The sequence below is a fragment of the Grus americana genome, chromosome 7 (genome assembly GCF_028858705.1).
Source record: "Grus americana isolate bGruAme1 chromosome 7, bGruAme1.mat, whole genome shotgun sequence".
NCBI lineage: Eukaryota > Metazoa > Chordata > Aves > Gruiformes > Gruidae > Grus > Grus americana.
Window position 1 is genome coordinate 21194979 of NC_072858.1, and position 20160 is coordinate 21215138.

Sequence of the window (20160 nt, forward strand, 5' to 3'; positions counted from 1 at the left end):
CTGACAAAAGTCTAGACAGGAAAATATTGCTACAACTCTAAGATATTTCAGCTGATTTCACAGAAACATCCAAATTAAAGCATTAAAAGCTGTTCAGCTCTTTAAAACAACCACCAAAAAAGGAAAAAAAAATTAAAATTTCACACTCTATTCCTAAGCCTTAATATGTCACAGAAGCTAGTGTAAGCCCTTTGACAACTTTGATGGGGTTAGTGAAAGTTGTTAGACTTAAATGCACTGGAGCATGCCCAGAGAAGGGCAACAAAGCTGGTAAAGGGACTGGAGCACAAGTCTCAAGAGGAGCAGCTGAGGGAACTGGGGTTGTTTAGCCTGGAGAAGAGGAGGCTGAGGGGAGACCTACAACTACCTCAAAGGAGGTTGTAGTGAGATGAGTGTTGGTCTCTTCTCCCAATTAACCAGCAAAAGGACAAGAGGAAAAGGCCTTAAGTTGAGTCAGGGGACATTGAGATTAGATATTAGGAAAAGTTTCTTCACCGAAAGAGTGGTCAGGCTGCCCAAAGACGTGGTGGAGTCACCATCCCTGGAGGCGTTCAAAAAACGCGTAGATGTGGCACTTTGGGACATGGTTTAGTAGACATGGTGGTGTTGGGTTGACAGTTGGACTTCATGATCTTAGAGGTCTTTTCCAACCTTAAGATTCTATGATTCTATATTAGCCTACAGATGCCTCTTGATTCATGCCATGCAAGTCCAGGTATGGGATCGGGGCAGGGGGGACATTATGTCCCAAGTATCAGTGCAGGCTGCTGCTTTATTGAGCTTTACTGTAAGATGTGTGTAAGGGTGTGGCTGTGTTTGTTGATTGATTTTCTTCTTTTTTTTTTTGTTTTTAATAAGCTTTTTTTGAAGGAGGGGAGGTAGAGAAGGATTTGTCAAGTTTCTAGAGTCCTGTTTTGATGTGTTCCATATCGGTAGAGCTAGAAAAAGTCAGTAATAATGAGTGGCTTATTCTGTTGTAGCAGAACTCACTGAGTCTCAGTGGAATTTTATGCTGAGAAATTACCTGGGTGTAATTTGCATGTTGTGTCAATGCCAGAGGCCAAAATGTTAGTGGGGAAGGGTGTGAGTGGGGAGAAGCAGTGGAAAAATTACAATGAGCTTTAGTCAACAGGGTTGAATGTAGGGCTCCTCACAAAGGAAGCCTCATTTATTAAGCAACTTGATCTCTCCCTGTGAGATCATATGTGAAAAAACAGGTTGAGTCACGTCTGAGGGTGTTGCCCTGTGGAATTTGTAGATAAGGATGGTTTATACCTGCGTGTTCCCAGCACAGAGAGGCCAGTTACGTTCTGCAGCTTCCAGAGGGAATAAGCCTCCTGAGGAGTACAGTTATTCCAATTTTCTTGTGGTAAGTTTATTGAAAAGAACTTTATTTCTTTTTTTTTTTTCTCCTTCCACCCCCTTCAAATCTCAGTTTCCCTAACCGTGAGGTGTGATGTGTGTTTTTTTCCACCAACAGGCCCAGGTATCACTACTGAGGCTGCAATGGCATGGTGGAAGGCCTGGGTAAGTAGAGGAAATACTGCAGTAGGAAACCTTGACTTACAAGTTGCATCAGGCACTGTGTGGGAATGAAATGTTTCCCTTTAAAAATCAGCCAGACCTATTTACTGATTTTTCTGACTATAAAATAGCTTTCAGCACTTCAATACCTTTATTACGGAAGGCGTTAACGTGATTGCTGGCTTTAAGAAGAAGAGCAGACTCTCCCTATTTCTTCAGTTGAGAGTGGTGCAGGGGATGTTTGTGTGCCTTTGTACGTGGGGAGACAGTAAAGTAACACAGCTGAGGTCTGCATTAGGTCTGAAAGCTGCAGGCTCATCATCTGCAGTGGCAGTGAGTTCAGGGCACTGGCCTGTCCCCATTTTGGTCCTCAGTTGTGCTGGCAGGCTGTGGTCATGAAGGGAGATGCGGTCAAGCTGCTGCATGTTTTTCCTTGGTGGGTTTCTAATATTGCAAAGACAATGTGGACTTGGACACCCTGTCTGTCTTCTAGGAGCCAGAAATGCTGTGTGCGTTCTCTTTTAAACTCTCGTGGCTTTGGAAGGAATGTGGCAGGATGGGGGGATGCTCTTGGTGTGTGCTGAGGCAGCTTCCAGGGTACGGCTCAGGCCAGGCGGGAGGCAGCTCTGCTGATGTGCAGAGCTCTGTTGCGTTGATGGCAGCTGTCCCATTTGCCTATGAGGAAGGCCAGGTTTACCCCCAGACTTTATCTCCAGAATACCTATAAGCCAAGGCCTAGAAGAGACCTGCCGGAGACATGCGACGGAGGAATACTGGTAGAGAAGTCTTCTTTCCCAGCCCAGTCCCCCTGCCCAGCACCACTATCAGTAGTGCACAGGCTTTCTCTTGCTGATTTGTGTCGTCTTTGGAAAGATTTGTGTCTCCTCTCTGCCTTGTTGTGAAAAAGGCTTCATGTTTCAGCAGCCTGTGCAAGGGGTGAGCCGAGCTGGGGACCTCAAAGGGGCCTCTGCTGCCACGTGCCAGCAAAGGTGCCCAGGAAGCATGGGAGAGCTGTCTTGCAGGGTGTTTTATTACCTCAGGTGCAATACATCATCAAGGAGTGAGAAACCACTTTGCATGGACATAACCATTTTTCAGGTTCTCAGTTACAATTTTGCAACTGAGGGGAGGGAACCGGAGAAACAAAACAACAAAAAAAACACCTTGGGGGTTAGGGAATACCAAGCTTATTCCTACTTTCCTTCAGATAGACTTCAGATAGGCAACTTTCCTGATCTCAAAACATATCATGATTTATTTTATTTTTTTCCCCCAGAAAAATTAATATGGTAATCTTCCCTTCTGCTGATGTCCCTCTGCCTCCCTATTTCCTTTTGGAAGTTCAGCACAGTAAAATGGACTTTTTCCAAAACTCAGAGTAGCTCTGACTTTAATTCTTCCCTTTCTGCTCATCCATTCCACCCCCTCTCACCCCCCAAACTAGAAATTTTTTGAAAACTTAGAGTGAGAAAAGGAGAAGGAGAAAAAGCCCTTGAAAGCTCCAGCAATCTTTTACCTGTAGGTGTTGTAGGGGGTGGAGGCATGAAGAGAAGATGAGAAGGCAAAGGAAGGATGTTAGAAAACAGTTTTGGTTTTCCAAACTCTTCATCAAAAATAGAGTTCAAAAGCAAACAGAATGAAAAAATCTGAAACTTTTTCAGAAACATCCCCTAAAAAAAAAAAAGCCCCACCTGTCCCCAAATTCCAGCTTTTCAACAAACTACTGTTTAGGTTGAAAATATTTTGATGGGAAAACTTTTCATTCCCTTCCCCTTCATTTATAGGTATAACTTTTCAGAGCCCCAGCTGTAAGGCACACTGATTCCATTGCTTTTGTGTCAATTATTCATCTTCACATGAGTGTTACACGGATGCCTTAAGTAGTTTCAGTTAGGTCATTGCAGGATCAATTTATCTGGGAACAAGACCAAACTGAATAGGGTTACTCTGGAAACCTGTTATGATTGTACCTGTGCTGGAACAATTAAATACACAGAGAATGAGGTGTACCAGTGAGTCATGAGTGTGCTACGTGAGCCAGGATGGGCTGTAAATGTTTCTTGGAATTAGTATTAAAAAAAAAAAAAAAAAAGAAAAAGACTATTGTTTCAGGTTTTTTTCACTGCCTCCAAGTGGAAGCTCAGCTTTGCACTCCCTCCTTCTCTGAGTCATCAGGCACAGGTTCAGAGTTTGTTTCACATGAGTCCTTGTATGCAGCTTGAGAGGATTGTTCATCTTTTTCAGAGCAAAATCAGATGGTTGAGTGTAACCTGCTTTCCAGGGCAGTTGGCAGTGCTGGCTGACTTCACAGGGGAGCAGAAAAGGAGTGCTTGCAATGGTCCTACCAGCTCAGCCAAACATCCTGTTCCAGACTGATGACAAACCTTTGGGGATGGCAATGCTTTAGTCTGTCATTGCTCTTTCTGCAGTGACATCTTCACCACAGCCTTAAGTTTGCTGCTCAGTAATCATTGGGACTCCAAGCTGCATCTAGTGAGAAGTTTTGGGCTGACACTGTCAGCTCTGCAGCTGCTCTCTGCTGGGAGCCAGGGTGTGGTAGCACAAGAGTCTGTCTCTGTGCTGGCTGTAAAGCAAACTTCTGCAAACTGAAGACCTCTTCCAGATCTTCCTGACTGATGAACATAGCGCTTCTCTTGATACTCATCGTTGCCTCTTGCTTGCTTGTCACTGCTCTCGGAGCTTGGCTGGCAAAGGGGCCAGCATGCAAGAATGTGCTGGCTATTTCTACTGGTAAAGCACTTAACAAGATCACCTGAGCTGGCTTGCTCAGAGCCAGCCTGAGCATCCGTATAGCACAGTGCAGGTATGCTTCAGCTGTGGTGCTAGGGTAGACCTTGTGTTTATTGACAGGCACTCCTGAGCACACAGGCATTAATCTTCCAGCCTCTCATTAAAAGCTGGGAATGCAGGTCCTGAAGGGAATTTCCACAAGCTCTTCTACCTGGCAAGGATTGCTTGAAGGCTTTTTCTCTGGGGAAGACTTGGATGAAACTCTAGAAGAGGAGTAGATTTCTTCTTTAGCACAGGAGATAAGAGCTGAAGGGATTTGGACCATAGCAGGAGGCTGCTGGGTGGCATTTAGTGATCCATGTTATGCAAGTCAGATAGTGATTCCTTCTGGTCTGTATGCTCTGATATGAAGGTGCTTTTTGTATGACTCTGAGGCCATCCCCACTGAAAAATCCATCAAGTCATACTGATATCATTAGTTCAATATTAACCATATTCCTGCAAGTAAATTTATGAGAATATAGTATTTTCCTGGCACAACTTAAATCTCTCTGGTGCTAAGGAAGAGAAAATTCTGTCCGTTATTGGAATAAAGTAGTGATGTCTCTATGACTAACCACTCATGTAATCCCCTGTTGACAGGACCTTATTGTTAGACATGTGTCAATATATTCAAGCCAGTCCCTTGACTAACACCTTTTGTTAAATTCAAGCTCTTAAGCCTGGGTTCTGGTTGATGGCCCCACTGCCTTGTGGTGACTGGCACAAGTCTCAGTGTGTCACTCTGGCACTGGCAGTGCCTTAGGAGTCTCTCTGGAGGATTCCTGTGTAGCTGGCCCTTGGTTCAGGGGAGAACATCAAACCTGCACTTCTCCAGATGGATCTGTTCCTTCAAAGTAGTCTCTTAGACCAAATCCTTCCCACCGAAATGCTTCCTTCTTGAAATCAGCTGTGCATAAGTGAAGCAGCAGCAGCAGCATAAAACTGCTACCTAGAAAAATGGTCTGTGATAGTATGACTATTTCATGAAATCAAAAAAAACTATGGCTAAAAACTACCCTACACCAAACCACCAGGAAATGCAGATCCTGACAGCAGTATAATATGATAGCATACATGTTATGAAATATTGTATTTAATGGGTGAATAAGAAAGTTTAGCCTACTCAGCTTTCTCTACGAGGCTGCCTGCACCTAACGACTGTTGCAGCAGTGTCAGTCATGCTTTGCACTTCATGTTTCTGCCAGGAGCCAAAGGCTGGTAGAAGCAGTTGGAGGCAGGAAACTTGTGTTGTCTCCAGAGCTCTGCTGAGTCACCTTGAACCAACCCCTCCAGTCTTCTGTGCCTTGCCCATGTGTAGGCAATGAATAATATTAATTTACTTTCCAAAATACTTTTGCTTCAGCTGATGAAAAGCAGTGGTGAAAAGTATTTTTCCTCTTCTTTCAGAGTGAAGCAGAGGGCAAGTCCGTGACAGGTGCTTTAAACTTTGACCCCACTCCTGATGCTCACACTCTATACAAAGCCATGAAAGGGCTCGGTGAGTTGACTCCAACCACATATGTAAATTCTATGTTTTGCTTATAATTGCCCAGTTGATAGCCATTTCTGAAGAAAATTGCAGCCAGAGATACCATTTTTTAAATGTGGAAAAATAAAAATTAAAGTTTCCTCGATACATACTTAAACTTCTATGTTATGAAGGCAATGAACTAGGGAAGGTTGTCTGAATACTTGAATTGAGATTTTGGACTAGCCTCAACTTATTCTGTGCACTGTGTTTACGGCTTACTGTTGCTCTCCGCAGGGACTGATGAACAAGCTATAATTGATGTCCTAACCAAGAGGAGCAATATGCAGCGCCAACAGATTGCCAAATCCTTCAAAGGACAGTTTGGAAAGGTTCTTCCAAAACAAAGCCATATTCAGTCACTGTTTCACTGCATGGCGGGTGTAGTAAACGGGTGTACAGTTCATACTGCAAGCATGGGGTAAACGAAAGTGGAAGGGAGTCTGCCATGCGAAGGGCTAAGAAAGGGAAGCAAATGTGGGGGGAGGCAAATATGGGACAATGAATAGGGTGCTTGCATCCCACTAAAACAGGGTGAGTCATACCCTGAAAAACCTGCATTATAGTAAAAGGAAAGCTTGGAGTCTATCTTCAGATAGACTGCGTGCCTGATTCTGCCAAAGTCCTGGGGTTATAAGCAAGCTCTGGCAATCAGCTCTGCCTGAAGCTACATCCCTTGCTCAGTTCAAGGCCTTCAGCTGCCTGGTTCTGCTCACTCAGTAAAACAGAGTGGAGGAAGATTTTAATTTTAATCTTCCCTACTCTGCCGCAGAATTAATTAGCACCTGCGAGAAGCTTAAGTGATGGGACAACAGGGAATATGGAAGGACCTAGACAAATCTCATTTTGGAGTTAGATGCCTTTTCCAGTCCCAGGACCTTTTCTAATAAACTATCAACACAATACTGTCATTCAGCTTCATTGCTGAGGCTTTGGGGATGGAAAGAGCACCAGGCAATAAAAAGATCCTGTGAGGCTTTTTATTTAACTGTGTGATGTATGTTTAATAGGATCTGATTGAAAGCCTGAAGTCTGAACTGAGCGGTGACTTTGAGAGGCTTATTGTAGCTCTCATGTACTCCCCATTCCAGTATGACGCCAAGGAGCTCCATGATGCCATGAAGGTAAGTGAATTGCATGCTGCTATTTAAGAAGTAGCACAGATACAATGCTAATTTCCTGTAAATGTGCTTATTAATGCAAGTGGTAATAACTGTACTATTACATGATTAAGCTGGTTATTAGCCATAGCCTTTGATAAATAGTTAATTGTACTATTAATGTATATTCTGGGGGAAAAGCTACTTCAATATTTAGGGCTATGTGAGAGTTTCTGTACATACGTGTCTCGTAGAGCCTGGGGAAAGCAACAGCAAAACTAAACTCAGCTTTGGCAAGGAATGAACATCCACAGATGACAGTTTTCAGTCAAACATCTCTTTGTTGCTTTCTGTGGTGCCTCTTGTGAAGGGAGCTCAATGATACAAAGATGCTGCTCTGATGCCCCACCTGAGATGTGAAACCTTTAAGAAATCAATGAGTGGTGGTGTGAGGGCCAGGCTGGGACTGGCTGGGATCCTACCTATTGATATGGTATCTTTTCAAGTTTCAGATACAGAGAGGTCTATTCAAATGCTACAAAGACGGACTGACTGGGCAAGCATTGGTGTCCCCACATCCCTCTAACAGTCTCGTCAAAGATCAAAATCCAGAAATGCATTGCAAAAGTGAAGGGTTACATAAAATCATCCTTTATTAATTAAGCACCTCAGTAAAAGAAACCATGTTCAAATCAAACGTGCTCTGTGTTTCCAGCTTTCATCCCTACGGTTTCTCACAGCTCAGCACACAGCCTAACACTTTGCTGCCGTCAGACTCTTCACCTGACTGTACTTCTCTAGCAGTAAATTACAGTCCATGACTAAGATGCTTTTCTCCACCTTTATCTCTCCACTATGTTTTCTATTAAAGGGTGTGGGAACAAGTGAAGGTGTTATCATAGAGATCCTGGCATCCCGGACAAAAGCGCAGATCAAAGAGATAATCAAGGCATACAAAGAAGGTAAAGTGCCTGCGGCTCTGATTTGTGTGGTTGGAGTGATGTGTGGCTGTCTGATTGCACCGCAGGAACGGTGTTACCAACTAGCACTGTTAGCAGGAATGTGGGATTTTTAAAAACAAGAAGGTGCAGCTGAACTCTGCTTTCAGCCTGGCAAACAGAACATGGCTATGCTGAGAGACTTTGAAAATCCCTTTCTAACTTTCCATCCAGTTAAAGGTCAGCAAATCACAAATTTGATTCAGCTTGGCCACGCAGACCATTGTCAGAATGCAAACAAAACTATAGCTATACACTTGGCTTTTTTTCCCCATAAATTCACTTTATATGGGGAATTTATCAAATAAATTTGTAAATATTTTATATCTCTTTGGTCTCTTAAACTATACATCTAGAGTTAGCTATTGGTTTATGCCTTGGACGTCAGTGAAGCTAGTGGTATACTCAGTCAGACATGAATGCTGATCTGGGTATCACTGATCTCAGCCCTGGATTTTCCCCTAGTGATCTTCTTGACTAATGTCAGGCTATTGTGTGTCCTTGGGTGACTGGTAATATCCTGACTATATCACCCAAATAACAAATCCTTCCCTTGTCCTTCTCTTTCCCTTGGGTAGAATACGGTTCTGATCTGGAAGAAGACATAAAATCGGAAACAAGTGGTTACCTTGAACAGATGCTGGTTTGCCTTCTTCAGGTAATGCTGGAGAAGAGAAATGAGGGTATAAAGATCTTCATGTTTTTCTCTTCCTTTTTGGAGAAGACATGCAATGGAAGATGCAATACAGTCATGATCACTAGATAAACTGCAGAGATAAACATGTCACTTGGGCTGGATCTCTGTTTCAGCTTCAGTGTGACTGAAGTGGGGAACTCTCCCTCACTCAGCAGCAATAAGAGACCTGGTAACTTTGTCAGCTCTGCTGCAGGGAGACACCTCACTTTTACGTATGTGTAAACCATTGTACTCTACAAGGGTCTTAGAAAACTGCCTCTAAATGATGATTCACCACTCTTCCAGGGTCCCCCCCCTCAATGCTGAGTGCACTTGGAGGCATTTATCCTATTGCATTTTCTGATTTTTCCTGCCAAGCAGCAGAATAGCTTAGCAATTTTTTGGCTTCACTTCAAATGACTGATTTTGGTGCATTTCAGTGAAGGAGTTAGCACTTGTGCTGTCTGAAACATTACTGCTGAGTACTCTGCAGAAATAGGTATCTGAGAAGGAGAATTGATCTTGACTGTACGCTGTGATCCTTACATGTGGAAGATACTTCACGAGACAAAATGGTTACCTTTCTTTTTCTTCTCATAGGGTGAGAGGGACAATGCCACTCTCTATGTGGACACAGCACTGGCTCTCCAGGATGCAGAGGTACTCTCAAATGCCCATGGTATGCCTGCATCCCACCTGTCTTGAACTTCAGACTGCTTCAGTGGGCAGCAGAATCCGGGTCAGCAGAGGGTTGGAGCCACAAGAGTTTGGGGAGAGGTCTTCTCCAAGCAGAAGCAGCTTGAGGTTCTTCAGTTTTGCCTGCACTACTGAGCCTTGCTGTTCCAAGAAAGGGTGATGAGAGCTGGGCTTGGGCTCAGGCTCAGCTGCTTTTGATACATGAAAGTATGAGTGTGGTGGAGTGGGACAGCAAAGAATAAGAAAGAAAATTCAAAAGCATTGTTGTCTGCTCCAGCTGCTGCAGGAGGGATGGAAAGGGTGGGCATAGTGGCTGTCCCAATTTGACTAGAAAACACAGTCAAGGATTTTCATAATCTACCATTCTAGGAGAGTCTAGTTGACACAGTGTTTTAGATTACTTCAAACCCCTTTGCCCTAGCAGTGCCTTAAGCCAAACTATGTCCCTTTACCAGCTACATGCACAGAACCTCTAACAATTATGCATTAAATTACAGACTCTCTATGCTGCTGGGGAGAAGATACGGGGCACTGATGAGACACAATTCATCACCATCCTCTGCACAAGGAGTGCCACACACTTGCTGAAAGGTACGGAGCAGAGCCCACACTCCTAAGCCTCTGAAGTGAGAAACCACTCTGGCCAAAAATAAGAGGCAGAACTACAGATGGCAGAGATAGGTGGTCAGAAATAAGCACCTGAATCTGTTTCCTAATCCTTGGTCACTGAGTGACCAAAACCTGTCAGCAGTTTTTCTGAAAATTTATGAAAACTTAGTGCTGCTGAAAATCAAGTGGCTTATGTAGGAGTCCTTATACAGTGGTGAAGGCTGTATAGTATAGCTGGGCTTATAAACCCAAGGAGAGAGGGAGAGGCCCTTCCAAAGTGGGTATGAGAATGCAGTGGACAGATCCATGACTCCTTGGGTGCAACTTCCTCTGGAAAAAAAAATCACTGACAAAGTAGCTGGTTATTTTTCAGTGCTGGAGAATCATGGGGTGCACCCTGCAGTTCTGCCCCAGGTCCTTCTGGGGGCATGAGAGGCTGCTGGGAGGGAAGATGCTTAACCCAGCTCCAGCTAAGGGAGCCCTCAGCTCCCCACTGCCCTGCGAAGCAGAGACCTGGCCTTGTCATCTCAAGACTTTTGTGGCAGTCCAAAGCTATGACTAACAGATTCTGTTATGTAGGCTGAATTTAAGCATATCAAATACTGTGTAAATCAGCCGGACCTAAATTGATAAATTACCTGGTGATATATTAGGTATGCCTAAGGTCTTTTGAGGCTGTTGTCCAGGCCCTGGAGACCAGCTCCCCCTTGTGTTTTCAAATTTAATCTCCCAGCATCACTTAGTAAGCAAGCAAAAAAAAAAAAAAGCCATCTCTAGTCTTTGGCTGTGTCTGCCTTTAAAAATTGAACTTCGAGTAGTCGCTGTCAGGATGCAACCAGTCTCTGGGACCTACTCTATCACCAAGCAAGTAAATCTATGATTTTCTCTGTACTAAGGCAGCCTGTAGCTATTCATCTTTAAAGCTTGAGTGTAATTGTTGCAACTAATTTGATGGTTTTGATATGGAGCGTGGGCCTGAGTTGCGAAGGTTGTATCCATCTGTCTATTCTGTGGTATTGCCTTTCACCAAAGTATTTGAGTGTTAATGTTTAGGGATCCGATCTTCAACGTTGATGCAAACTTCAGTAAGATGTTCATTGCTTTACACAGCAGTTTTCTTCTTTTGTTACTTTAAAAGCTAGGAATCAGAACTGAGGTCTGTAATTCTGAACCCCAGAGTATCCAGAGCATATAAGGGGAACAACAACTCTGTTGCTGAGCTTTTGCTAATTTGGGAGTTTAAATATCTTGGAATCTGCATCTGTGCCTTCCTCATCTTTTCTGAGTTGTTTTTTTAAACTGTGATTGAAATAAGTTTTCCCAAGCTGTTGGCACCATTTAAAAGTCCAAGGGCCATGAGCAGCATGGTCCTAGATTTAATTTGATTTTATTTTGGCTCCTGAGGCTAGTGACATCAGCAAACACAGACCAAACGATACAGTTGTGCCTATCCTTCCGTCGCCTGCTTTATTTCTGTGGTTAAAGACTGTGATGAAGGGCCAGATTTCCAAATGAATATGAGGTGACTGAATTTGCATTTTCAAATGAAGGCAGAATATTAAGACCTGTGGATGGGTTAGGTTTTTGTGAATGCTCCCATCCATTTTTGTAACTGATTTCTGGACTTGACTAAAGCTTACTGAAGGTGGTGCAAATGTGGCTGTTGCTTTAGCAGGATCTGTGTTTTCATGTTGCCACACAAGCAACACACATAAATATTGGGCACAAAATGCCTGAGCAGTTGCTTGGTAAAAAATTGAAATGCTTTCTGTTTCAAACAGTGTTTGAAGAATACCAAAAACTTGCTGGTAAGAGCATAGAAGATTCTATCAAGAGTGAAACTCATGGTTCACTAGAAGATGCCATGCTGGCTATTGGTAAGAGTGGCTACATTTCCCTCTCTTTTGTGTGAGTCTGCTGCCTTTTCTCCTGTAGTAGTTGACTCTTATGGGATGGATCTACTTTATAAAGGTATCAGGTAGGAAGAAAAGGGTATTTAAGTAAGATAAACTCAGATCCCAGGAGCACACTGAATTAATGGAAACCATGTTGAATCTTTGTTACCTGCTGCTCTGGACTGGAATTACTTTGAATCTTAATAAGCCTTTTTGTATATATAGTGAAATGCACAAGGAATGTCCGTTGCTACTTTGCGGAGAGGCTGTACCATGCTTTAAAGGTAAGACTCTTTATTGTAACATACCTGTTTTCATACTGGACTTAACTTGCAACCTGGCTTCCACCAATTCAAATTAGAAGACCCAAGGTTTTGGTGAAATCCAGCAAGTTTAGAGCTATTGTTGCAAATAATAGCAAAATCCCTTCAAACACATTGAGTAGAAAAGTACCTTTTAAGCTTGAGATACCAAGGGAGTCTGGCTTTTCTGACTTAGGAGTCTGCAAGGACACCAGTCCCACCTTCTGAAACATGCATAAACCTTCTGGAAGATGATTTTCTAGGAGAGTGATCATGGAGTTTTGCCCATAATGTTAACTTCATGGACTGAAACACAATATTTTCTTTTTAGGAAGCAATTCTCTCAATGGCAGTATAAAATGAAAGAGTTCCAAATGGGGACACATAAGGCATCTGCAGATTGTGCCCCTGTAACTCTTGACTGATATGTAAAAGACGTAAGCACTCCCAACTTTGTGGAAAGCTGAGATGGCTGATTATTTTTATTATTGATGTGATCTTAATTTTCCTGTGAGTGATTAAACAATATTGGTTGGAGCCAAGTGTTGGATGGGTGATGCTGCAGAAGGACAGTATGTATTCAGTGCCGACTTCCAACTCTGTAGCATGTTTGCTTTTGCATTTGACATGTGCAAAGACTTATAGCACAGTTCCATGGTAAGCTTGAGGTATTGACAGTGGCTCCTGGGAGGGGGGTGGGGGTTGACCCTCCAGAAAGAAGCAGGTGTGCTGCAACCCATGTGCCAAGTGATGTTTGAAAGCTGACTCCTCCTGTCCTGGACCAGTTTGCAACAGCTTATCCCTCAAACACCCACTAAGATCACAGGCTGATGTATCTGTTATTCCAGGGGGCTGGCACCGATGATGGAACTCTTATAAGGGTGATTGTTTCTCGAAGTGAAGTTGACTTAAATCTTATAAAGGTTGAATTCAAGCATATTGCAGGAAAGTCTCTCTCCAGCATGATTCTGGTAAGCAGCATCTTGATACAATGGTTCTTAATCATCACATACATTCCTAGCATCTCCAGCACTGTTGAATACTTCCATGGTTATTTTCAGTAAAAAGGTAATTTCTGCTAAGATCATAGCTCTCCTTCATTAGGCCTATTAACAGTCATCTCCTTGAGACCTATTTGCCTGAAAGATGAGTGAGATTGTATGGTCTGTAGGTGACTCGGGCAAAGCCAAACCTGAGGAGAGATTCCTCCAGGCTTTTTATGGACCAGACTCTGTATCTGTGTACTTCATGATCTTGTAGATAAATCTAGGTTCATGTCATCCTCCCTGTTACACCTTTACCACACTTCTGTGCCAGTTTCTTTTCTGTCTCTGCTGTCCTTAACTACTCACAAGCTAAGTCAAAGCAGTGCTGATACATTTTTTTTTTTTTTTTTTTTTTTAAAACTGACTTATCCCAGATGAAGACCTGGTCTATACTGTGGTGATATAGGTTTAGGAACTGAACCTTGTCAAAGCTTCTTGCAGCTTTTGGGGTTTAAGTCTCAGCTCTGAGTGAATGACCCTGCCCTAGCAAAAAGCCATGTTTTCTATTAGGGCTGAAATGGTGGGCTTCTAAGGACTCTGGGACATTCCTCTCCCCCAGTGCAAATGGCACAGAAGCCCTATCCTTAGCAGTCCCCATGGGAAGTCTGATTCTGTAATGAAGGCTCTTTCTTCTAATTGACACTGTCAGTGTCTGTCATGTTGATTAATGATCAGTCTTCAAGGGTTTGTACAGAATATTCGGAGAAGTGGAACTGGCTTTACACCTGTCATCACAAAACATTCAGAAGGAGCAAATTTCTTATCTAGTGATATTCTCTGTAGTGCTTCTCTAGATCCAAATGACCATATTTGTGGCTTTTTAAAAAAATGTTATATGTCAGGGCTATCTATACTGCCCTTTCCCTTCCTGTAGCAGGGAGAATGCTACACGCATACCCAGGGACATAAAAACTGAACAAAACAGGCACGGTTGCTCTCATTCGTGATGACTTTGTCTGTGTTGCTCTGTGGGATGGAGCCCTGATCAATTAATTGCTCACCTGGATTCCAAAGAAAAGAATTGGACTTGATAAATGTTATTTCAGGTGGCAGCTACAAGCCTCATTTCTCCATTTGCTTTTGATGGTGTGTTGGCTGGCAGTAACTCTGCTGAAGTCTGGCTTGCTCTTCCCAAAGTCCTTTTCCTGTGGGGGAATATTCCACAGACTGACAAAGTCAGCACTCGGGGCATGCAGAGGAACTTCCATGCTCACCTTTTTTCTTTTTTTTTTTCTTCTTTTTTTTCTTTTTTTTCTTTTTTTTTTTTTTCTCCTGTCAGGATGACACCAGTGGTGATTACAAGACAGCCTTGTTGAGTCTCTGTGGCAGTGACTGACAAAATCTAGGAAGAAGATGTTGAAATGGATACCGAGGGGAAAATTAACAGTGAACAAGGGTCTGAAAATGTACATGTAGAAAAATCTTTCCATTGATACAAGGTGTGTGTGTGGGGGGGAAGAGATCAAATTAATGGTGAAGATTTCCAAAGCTCTCTGAAGGATGTGCATGTTCATTACACATTAAAAACTATTCACTTCCTGACAGTTTTTCAAACACAAGTGGGAATATTCTTTTTTGTTTCTATTCTGTTCTATGCAATTTCCTTGCTCTTTTAACACACTGTGAAAGGGTGGCACTTGGATGTGAAATTAAAGACTTTTTTGAACCCTCTGCAGGTGTTTCATAATTCTGAACAACCCTACAAAGCTTGGGCTGTCCTCAAGCCTTCCTAACTTCTAGGACAAGCTGGTACAGTACCAACTGGGTCTGGAAGGAGTCCTAGATATTAATGGGGCTTTAGGGTGTGGGTCGGAATGGAGAATTCAGTTGTAGAGGAGGGAGGGGAGCTGGTTTAGCAGCCTTATCTGCATAACTTCAGTGAGGACTCCCCAAAGAGCAGGGAATGGTAGAGCCAAACTGGCTGTAAGCATGTGAAAGTTGAAAGCTGTGTGCTTGATTTCATACTTGGTTATGTGTCTGCAGGGGTGGGGGAGACTAGCAAGTTCATGGTACGACATAAATCGGACTGTGGGGAATTCAAAACTGGCCCGGATGACTTGTTTTTGGTGAATGTAGGATATCCTACTCTTGGGAAGAGACTTGTTTCTGTTCCTAGTTTCACAGTAATTTCACAGGGGTCAATGGACTGCCTTGGAAGTTGCCCCCCACCTCCATGACTGCCCCAAATTTGGGCAGTGATACAGAGAGAACAGGATGAAATGCTTTGACAAGCTCATGTCTGCCTTGATCAATAGTTCAGGTGAACATGAAGAGGAGGTGGTTTCAATCTCTGATCCTTTAAGTGCTTGTGTTTTCAGTGATAACCCGATTTCTCACCTGGACTAAAAGTGAGTTGGAGATATGTCTCTAGACAGCGTCAAGGGGGATGTAGACCAGCTCCAGCCATCAAAGAACAGGGAATCACATCTCCATTCTGCTGACCAGAGGACCTACTTGATTTTTCGGAGAGTCACTTGTCGTTGCCACTGATGATCAGCCTTCTCCTAGTTTTGCTTAAGAGCAGGTTCAGAGGCTGATTTCTAGCGAGAGGCGTGCCGGGACCGGCATGGGATGCCTGCTGCGGAGAAAACCGTGCTTACACCACCCTCTTGTGGGTGACAGCCTGTGTACAGCCCGGCCGGCGGGACCACGGCGGGGAGAGCTCACGGACCCACGCGGGACCCCGAGACCTGTCCGCCGGATAGGGCAGGTAAGCGAACATCCCAGTCACTCCCCGCCTCCCCGAGTAGTGCCCAAATGCCTCGGTTACAGGCAGGGCTCCAGCGGGAGAGATGCAGAACAGGCACGGGGTGGTGAGATTTGCTCCCCTTTAAACAACACAGGCTTTCCCTCCCAGCTGTTTTAAAATCTATAATGAAAGGGTGTATTTGCTGACAGCTGCCCCCTTCGTGACTCTGGTTAAGGGACTCTCACCCTGCAGCCCCTTAGCACTGGTATGGCTAAGAGGCTCTGCAGAAATGCTTTCCTCTGACCAGATCTGTGTGATGAGGTTTTAGTGAAAATATAAGTCATTCCTCCCCATGTTTGGTGTATTATTTTGGAAAGGCCAAATGGGAATTGGTAACTGCCCTAGCAGGGAGCATGAATAACTTATACAGTTGTACCCATGACATTTTCATTTCCTGAGGCTGGACAGTCAGCAAGTGAGAAGTAATCCCAGCTTTGAGAGACTTAACATCTGACTAGAACAGCCTAAAGAAAGCTTAGCTCTTCAAAGATATTTTAGTCCAGAGTTGTCTGATTTTACTGCAACTTTTGTGCTTATAGCATCTTGGAGCTCCTCTTTTTGTTACTATCAGGTTATTCAGGTCAGAGGTTGGCTTTTCTTGTTGCCCTGTGCTTAGCACAGTGGGTTAGGATTAGAGCTGTTTCAGTGTGATTGTGGTGCCAATTTATTAATAACAGCTTGGGCGATGTAAGGTGAGTTGCCAGTAGGCTCACAGGAGATCAGTAGTAAAGCTGGGAAGGAGGAACAACCGAGGGAAGCTGATTCTATCACCATAATTGCTGGGAAACAAAACAATTGTAAAACATCAATAAAGATTTAATTACATATTGATTGCTGCTAAAATGTTCCCTGGGTGAACAGGCGCTTTATTAAAGCGGAATCAATTCCTAAGCTGTTCTAACCAGTCTTTTCCAAATGCAAATATTGATTTAGGGCCTTTCTATTCATTCGCAGCTTAATTAACATGATTTTATTGCATAAAAATCAAGATAAAAGCTCAGTAAGGAAAAGGTAACAGGGGCAATGTAAAAAATGCCCAGGACCAGTGCAGGCCTTCTGCTGCCTATGTGCCAGCCTTTTTCTACCCGCTGTGCTGCAGGAAGACCTGTGTGCAGGGGGTCTCCAGGGACTGCACTAATGCCACCTTGCTTGTCCCTCCCTGGGTGGCTGCTCTGTGTTTCCAGATGCAGCGCGCACAGTGCAGGAGTTGTGCTAACCAGCAGCGTGGTGAGGTGTAGGTACTTTAGCTCTCTGCTCAACTCACACCTAGGTGTACATAGGAATAGTTGACTCCAACTACTAGGTCTGTTCCTGACACCTAGGAAAACTAATAAAAATCTATTCCAGATATGATGCCAGTGCACATAAATCATGTTTAAGCCCTGAAGACTCCTATTCCAGAGAAAGCTGACTTCATATAGTGTTGCTTAATTCTCCCAGCATCCCAGTGCAGATGTGGGTTGAAACCCAGAAGGCCGAACAGAGGATCCCCAGGCAATGGCCAGCCACAGGCAAGCAAAGGCTCTGCTTAAGAGCGCTCTCATCACTGTGCCTTCTGGAGAAAAGAAGAAAAGATTGGATGGTCTGGCTTTACTTGCATTTCTATTTTGTAACAGTTTGGAGTAATTTTTGTATAAGGTATATTTAAGTGTTCAAAGTGAGGTTAAAAAAAAAAAAACATTGTTCCTGTCAGGAAGTGGAAGAAAACAGCAAATATCTTAATTGGGTGAAGCGGCAGATCTCTTTCCCATCTCCTCATGCTTAGGAATGTTTTTTAAGGCGGAGGAAATAATCTGAGGACGATATTCAATCTTCCTGGTTCCCTACGGTTTCCCCAGCAGTGCTCAGAGGCACCCTGGGATGGTGCAGGCTGTTGGGCTAGGCTGGGGCAAGCAAAGAGCCTTGCCAGAGGCATCAGAGCTGGCACTGGGGCTTCTGTGAGGCAGCCCGGACAGCACTTCATTTCAGAGCAGAGGGTGGGTGTGCTGGTTTTGGCTGGGACAGAGTTAATTTTCTTCATTGTAACCAGTATGGAGCTCTGTTTTGGATTTGGGCTGAAAACAGTGTTGACAATGCAGAGACGTTTTCGTTATTGCTGAGCAGTGCTTACACAGAGCCAAGGTCTTTTCTGCATCTCACCCCACCAGCGAGTAGCTGGGGGTGCACAAGGAGTTGGGAGGGGACACAGCCAGGACAGCTGACCCCAACTGACCAAAGGGATATTCCATACCATATGGCATCATGCTCGGTATATAATTGGGGAAGATGGCTGGAAGGTGGGATTGCTGCTCAGAAACAGATGGGCCATTAGGCTTGTTTGGGTTTTTTGTTTTTGTTTCTTCTCTGCAGGTAGTGAGCAATCGCATTTGTGCATTGCTTCTGTTACACATATATAATTATTATTATTATTCTCTTCCTTTATTATACTGTTAAACTGCCTTTATCTCAACCCATGAGTTTGATTTTTTTCTTTTTTTTCCCTGTTCTCCTCCCCATTCCACTGGCAGGGAAGAGTGAGCGAGCAGCTGCATGGTGCTTAGTTACCAGCTGGGGTTAAACCTCAACAGTCCTTTTTGGTGCCCAATATGGGGCACAAAGGGTTGAGATAACAGATCTGACCAGAGCATGTTAAAACAAATTCATTGTAAGCATTCATTATATTAGTTTAATAGTTGCTCATCACAATGTTGTATTATTTGTTCATATGGTTGTGTAAAGTAATTCCTTACGTTATGTATTCCCTATGGTGCTGTTTATCATCTCTGGGAGCTGGAAGACTTTTTTCCTTTTGCTGCACTGTGTACTACCCGGTTATGATAAGATAACATTATTAGCCATGAGAATTATTTGGTATGTGTATTCAGCATTGCTGTCATTTCCATACCTCGGGCGCTATCTCCTGGGAATTATTAATAATAGCGCACTCTACCTTTTTTCCCCAGAGAACCAATCTATGGGGGAGACAGAGAGGAATACTTTCACCTTCACTTTCCCTTTCTCCTTCAGGCTTGCTACCACATCTCTTGAGAATTTTGAATATCCTTGTTCCTATTGCTAGATCTCTTGAATGTGGTTCAGGTCTTGTTTAGGGTTAAACAACTAATAAAGAATACCACTCAGAGACCTGCCCCGAGACTGGCTGGTTATGAGTGGGATAGTATGGGCAAGTACCTAGATCAGTGGGCACCTCCAGTGTTTTGGAACTTCACCCCTGAACAAGTGCAGAATCCTGTAAAACTAGTAAAATATTTGGAAAAAGTCTGCTGGCAATTCCAGAGAGACATAAATCACTGCAACGTGCTGGGGGGCCTGGCCCCTGCCTATCAAGCCCTGTTCAATACTATTCAGTACTCTCAAGGGAAAGAGAAGGTCTCTGAATCTGATGACCAAACAGGCACTGCAGTTACTCCACCTCCTTTTTTTTTTTTTTTTTTTTAATCCTCACTGCTGGGCAGATGGGAGCCTTTCTGAATGGACACTGCTGATTATTTTTTATTCCAAAATTAATAAATTAATGGTAAATTAGTGTTGATTTATTAATGTAACTTGCTGCACTGAGGAAATACTGCCTGCCACAGGCATCCAGATGGGATAATGGAGTCTCCTAGTGTTGTGGCTTATTGCCTGGCTTTCTCGAAGGAGCCTGTTTTGCTGGCAAGGTGGCCATCTGATGATGAAGTTGTAGACCTTCCTTGGGACCTATTGGATGGTATCTCCCTTGCAGGGAAGATAGTACCAAATTGTAAGATGATAAGATGGGACTGTGCCAAAGACATAACAAGATTTCCTTCAGCTTCTGCCCTGAACCTGAATGCCCGAGCTGACTCCAAAGACTCTTCTTCAGTGGTTGGAGTTGACAAGTGCCGCACATCCCCGTGTCTGGGATACCGCAGCAGCACAGAAATGTTTTGTTTGACACAGTGCGATGACCTCTTCTGCTCAGACCACGTATAACCGAGAAGGTCACTCCAATTCTCCATCATTCCCATTGCTGCAAACAATACTGGCCTTGTAAGTATTTGCTGTTCAGGCTTCTGGTGTGTCGTGGTTTAGCCCCAGCCAGCAACTAAGTACCATGTGGCTACTTGCTCAATCTTCCCCCTGTACCCCGTGGGACGGGGAGGACAATTGGAAGAAAAAGGTAAAACTTGTGGGTTGGCATAAGGGCAATTTATTAGCACAGCAAAGGAAGATGAAAATAACAACAATACTAATAAAAGAATATACAAAGCAGGTGAGACACA

General features: G+C 43.7%; 2 protein-coding genes across 4 annotated transcripts in view; both read left to right on the top strand.

The window, feature by feature from the left end:
* Window positions 1-1287: 1287 nt before the first annotated feature.
* Window positions 1288-19439, top strand: ANXA8L1 (annexin A8 like 1). Of its 2 annotated transcripts, none has more exons than XM_054831537.1 (14): window positions 1288-1369; window positions 1481-1527; window positions 5725-5815; window positions 6083-6177; window positions 6856-6969; window positions 7817-7907; window positions 8522-8601; window positions 9220-9279; window positions 9813-9906; window positions 11706-11801; window positions 12045-12103; window positions 12970-13092; window positions 14447-15877; window positions 17264-19439. In XM_054831537.1, exons 2-13 carry the CDS (start codon window positions 1507-1509, stop codon window positions 14501-14503), a joined length of 981 nt encoding a protein of 326 aa, XP_054687512.1. In that variant the 5' UTR covers window positions 1288-1369; window positions 1481-1506; the 3' UTR covers window positions 14504-15877; window positions 17264-19439. The 2 variants fall into 2 exon arrangements, with proteins under 2 accessions (XP_054687512.1, XP_054687513.1); XM_054831538.1 differs by having other exon boundaries at window positions 17357-19439.
* Window positions 12078-20160, top strand: part of LOC129208591 (elongin-B-like) — a 50493-nt gene continuing 42410 nt past the window's right edge. Inside the window, exon 1 of one of the 2 annotated variants that reach the window (XM_054831547.1) lies at window positions 12078-12103. The gene's annotated coding sequence lies outside the window, so the exon portion shown is untranslated. Of the gene's footprint in view, window positions 12104-15747; window positions 15878-20160 lie in introns of those variants that run through there. The other variant, XM_054831545.1, reaches the window with a different exon arrangement.

Coding starts and splice junctions, on each gene's coding strand:
- ANXA8L1 (XM_054831537.1), top strand. CDS start 1,507: ATGGCATGGTGGAAGGCCTGG. Junction 8,602..9,219: donor TGCTGGTTTGCCTTCTTCAG/GTAATGCTGGAG, acceptor TTCTTCTCATAG/GGTGAGAGGGACAATGCCAC. Junction 9,280..9,812: donor TGGCTCTCCAGGATGCAGAG/GTACTCTCAAAT, acceptor ATTAAATTACAG/ACTCTCTATGCTGCTGGGGA.